Source organism: Sinocyclocheilus anshuiensis, unplaced genomic scaffold, assembly GCF_001515605.1.
Source record: "Sinocyclocheilus anshuiensis isolate Anshui unplaced genomic scaffold, SAMN03320099.WGS_v1.1 scaffold222, whole genome shotgun sequence".
NCBI lineage: Eukaryota > Metazoa > Chordata > Actinopteri > Cypriniformes > Cyprinidae > Sinocyclocheilus > Sinocyclocheilus anshuiensis.
The window spans coordinates 41,361-45,716 of NW_015542408.1; the positions used below are offsets into that span (position 1 = coordinate 41,361).

Below are 4,356 nucleotides of genomic sequence, written 5' to 3' on the forward strand. Positions count from 1 at the left end.
TGTGTGTGTGTGTGTGTGTGTGTGTGTGTGTGTGTCTGTGTGTGTGTGTGTGTGTGTGTGTGTGAACTTACGCCCCAAAACACCCTCAGACCCCAGAGGGTTAACCTTAGAGTACTTAAACTGAGCTCTTTTCTCAGAAGATTTTGTTTGTTTCCTTATGATATGACCCCTTTTGAAACTGTGTGCATTGCATTTAGGGCTGCACGATAAATCGCATGCGATATTTAACGCGCATCTTATCAGTAAAGCCGTTTCTGTAATCAGCGGTAAATCTCCATCACCTGCGGCCTTTCACATTGAGCAGCATTAACTACACAGAGCCGTTGTTCACTGACGAGTTGCGCAAAACCACGTTCATATTCGCGTGATTTTTTGCGCAGCTCGTCAGTGAACAACAGCTCTGTGTAGTTAATGCTGCTCAATGTGAAAGCCCGCAGGTGATGGAGATTTACCGCTGATTACAGAACCGGCTTTCTGACAAGATGCGCATTAAATATCGCATGCGATTTATCGTGCAGCCCTAATTGCATTGCTCTGTTTTCTTGTATTGTCAGTGTTTTTTAAACAAACTGAGGGATGATGGATTGTATTGTACTGTACTGAACCCCGAGCATGCCTTTGGGAGCACAGTATGTGAATCTCATGGTTAGATTCCAACTTCCAAGCAATAAAAAAACATATTTAAGTTGTTCTCATACCTTTTACCTGTGATGGGGGAGGAGGAGGAGAGGGTGACCATGGTTTGTCATCAAACTGAACCCAGGAATTCAGCTGCTCTGCTTTTTGACCAGACACGCATGGTACTTCTGCCCAAGTAGCAGAGTCCTGCACAGGCTGATCTAAAGAGGGCTGGAGGTGGTCCTCATCTTTGGACCAGAAGAAGAAACACAGTTAGAGAAATACGGCCTCTTCTCAGTAAAAAGGTCACAGTTAAATGTTAAATCTAGCAGGGTGCAAGAACTGTGGACCGTTCCCGCAGTAATCACTATGGAGCAATGACCTCAGGACGCAGGAATCTCACAGAAAGGTCTGAACACAAACTCAGACAGAGTAAAACAAACTGATATCCACTCAGCAAAAAGGTTACATGTCTTTATAATTCCTTACAAATGGTGCACATAAAGTCCTGAAACTATTTTTCAATTAGACACAAGAACTTCTAGAGCTTTTTCTTTGCCATCTATAGCATCATTCAACAATCCAACATCGGACATGGCTTCCCACCAGTCTAAAACTGACATTAGTCAGGGTAGTGCCATATTTAATTTTTGACAAGAATGAAAACAAGGCTATGAGGGATAGAAGTACAGTATGGTTGGTGGATTTATACTGTTGTTTAACATCATGCCAATTGTGCAGCTGACAAAACATCTTTCCAAAGAAACGTTCTGTAGACAAACTTTTGAAAGTTGTGAGTTTTCAAATCTAGTACTTTTATACTGTACACACTATAGTCTATCCCTCACAGCCTTCACTTGCATAAAATGCAGTATGGCTTCTGCCCTGACTATGGTCTGTCATTGACTGGTCAAATAGAAACCTCCATTTACATTTATTTGTTTTGCAGACATTCGTCAGCACAGGATTCAAGGTACACATTCTAGTAGTTATGTTTGTTCCATGAGAATTAAACTCATAAAACATCTTGTAACTCTAAGTAAAGACTATGTTTGTACTGACCTGCCTGTGACTCCTCATCTGAAAAAGCAACCCAGCCTGGTCTGGGTTCAGTCCTGCTACTGGCTGTAGCAGCCATGGGAGTTGTCCTGTCCTGTGTCTTGTACTTTGTAACGTCGTCTCACTCCCCCCAAATCTTGGATTCCATGTCCACCTAGGAAGGCTTAAGAAGAGAGAACCATCATCTATTCATTAGGATTTGATACATTTTGATAAAGGTATTTACCACAAAATTAATTTTCATTTAAAAGGGACATTAAGGAACCTTTGACCAAACTGACAAACTTTTGTCGAATTGACAAAAATGTTTAAAACAAGAAGTAAAACTAAATGTTTTTGAAATATCATGAATTCATCAAAACTTGTAATATTGTTAAATATTAGTAAAATTTTTAATGCCTGAATATATTTTGAAATGTAGTTTATTCCTGTGATGGGAAAGCTGAATTTTCAGCAGTCTTTAGTGACATATGACCATTCAGTAATCATTTTAATATGCTGATTTGGTGCAGTTGTGAATGAGTGTGTCAAAAATTCAGTTTCAGGAATCAGTAGTTCAAGTGTAACCACACAGTTGACATAAACGGTAGAACATGAGGAGGAGGCTTTACAGGATGAGTTATGTTCTACTTGTGCTTGTTGGGAATACAAAAAGACTGCAAATTTGAGGCTGTGATACCACAAAAGAACAACCATTGCTACAGGAATAAAATACGAGACAGAGAATGGAAAACTCAGGGACGACATGTATTGTCTAGGCAAAATAAATTTCTCCACAGCAAGTAGTGACAGCAGTAAACACAGAAGGCTTGTATAAGTGTTTTTGACTGCCAAACAGAAAATAAATGCCTTGACAGGGTGCTTTAAAACAGGATGGAGGCAGTGCGAAGCCACAGGAAGGACTACTGATAAATGTCTGACAACCATTTATAGCACAAATAGCTACTACAGCCCCTCTGGCTACTCCGATCAAACATCATACAAAGAGGAGACATAAAAGCAGTGTGTTTTAAAGAAAATCAAAGCTTCAAGTGTCAAGGATCACAGCACTCTAATGTATTATTAAGTGTACACGAGGAACAGGGTGACAAATGCACCACCAAAAAGTCACAAATGACCTTCAAATGTCACGAAAGAGGAAAAGCACAGTGACAAAAGCTCAGAGGCCATTGTGATCAGGATTTTTCCACATCAGAGAGGGCCTATTTTCTCTCCTAAATCGAGACCCTGCAGGAAGCACACTTTCATAGAGGAAACACACTTGGATGTGCTGAACAATGTGGTAAATTGGGGCCAATTCCGTAACATGTTTTTGTTCTGGTAAATCTCTCCTTTACATTCACAATCCGGCTGCATGCTACCCTTCCTCAGCCCCCTATTTCACACCAAACAAAGCAAAGCACCTCCCGCCAACTAGAGAATTCATTCAACATTGCACAACACCCATATATTTATTTATTTATTTATTTATTTTTACCATTTGTTACCACCATTTGTAAAATGGCCTGAAAACTAACATTAAAAACCAAAAACCTCTCATTATAAATTAATTGGGTCTTTTTGAAAAGAATGCTGATAAAAAAAATCATTTTTAATTATTTTTACACTATGCTGTAACTTTTATCCCATTTTTTTTAGAATACCATTTTTTACAAACTTGTAATTGTAAATTTTTAACTAAACAACAAGTCAGCAATTACCTAATGTAAACATTACAGTAATTGTTATTAGTTCTTGGTTAATACGGAGTCAGATATGAACAGGAAAAAAAAATTTTTAAAAAAAGTCAGTCACTTACTCAGCAGTCATTTAAAGAGTCAAACCATTTACTCACTGAAGAGTTTGGGTCTGTGAGATTTGTGACCTGTTTGACTGATTCAAATCTTACAAACACACACATGCAAATAAAGCTGCCCCATCTGACTACATTTAAATTTTTTCTGAAATATTTTCATTCTGGCCATTTTAGTTGCACTCTGTCTGGAGCCTTTAGAGTGTGTAACCAGAATTTTAAAGCAACACCGATGTTTGCAGCTGCAAAATCTTACAAAACTTCCTTCCACTTCTCAGACTCCAACAGGCTTGGGCTCTGGCGGTCTGTCAGTTATGTCAGCGGTGCATGCAGGCGTCCACAAGATACGTGCACAATATTGGGACATTTGGCAGAACTGGTCTGCAGAACTCTCTTACTGTGTCAAATCTCTCTCTCGCACAGCCATCCGAGAGCTCATGATCATGCATGGCATCATCATTCGGACTATGCTTTCAGACACTGCATAATTTCCTGCTGTCAACGCACAGAGTCACAGTGAGTTTGCCTCACAGAGTCCAAGTTTTAACACTTACCAAAACAAAAAAATAGCTAGGAGTAAAAACAAACAGATCAAACAGGAAAAACCGTGTCCAAAGTGTCCAGAAATGCAGGAACAAACAGTTATTATCTATGTGGTAGTTCTGCTATGTCAAGTCACAGCTAGACCTCAAAAATACATGGTGGTCACCGTCTACACACCCGGGTATATGACAGTAGTGCAGAACACAAGAAGCATCAGGTGCATCACATCACATGAAGAGCCAACAGGGCTCAGTTCAGCATCCTATTGGGCCAATAGCAATGATCCAAAGTATGTTGTTGTTATTGTTAACACTAAAATTAATAAGATTTTAAAAATAATTTTG

General features: G+C 39.2%; 1 protein-coding gene across 3 annotated transcripts in view; it reads right to left on the minus strand.

The window, feature by feature from the left end:
• Positions 1–4,356, minus strand: part of LOC107693106 (stonin-2-like) — a 26,229-nt gene that overhangs the window by 19,084 nt on the left and 2,789 nt on the right. For 2 of the 3 annotated variants that reach the window (XM_016492351.1, XM_016492352.1), the window contains exons 2-3: positions 1,681–1,840; positions 699–866 (exon numbers count right to left, since the gene is read on the minus strand). In XM_016492351.1, the coding sequence (XP_016347837.1) occupies positions 699–866; positions 1,681–1,756 (244 nt within the window). In that variant the 5' untranslated portion in view covers positions 1,757–1,840. Of the gene's footprint in view, positions 1–698; positions 867–1,680; positions 1,841–4,356 lie in introns of those variants that run through there. The other variant, XM_016492353.1, reaches the window with a different exon arrangement.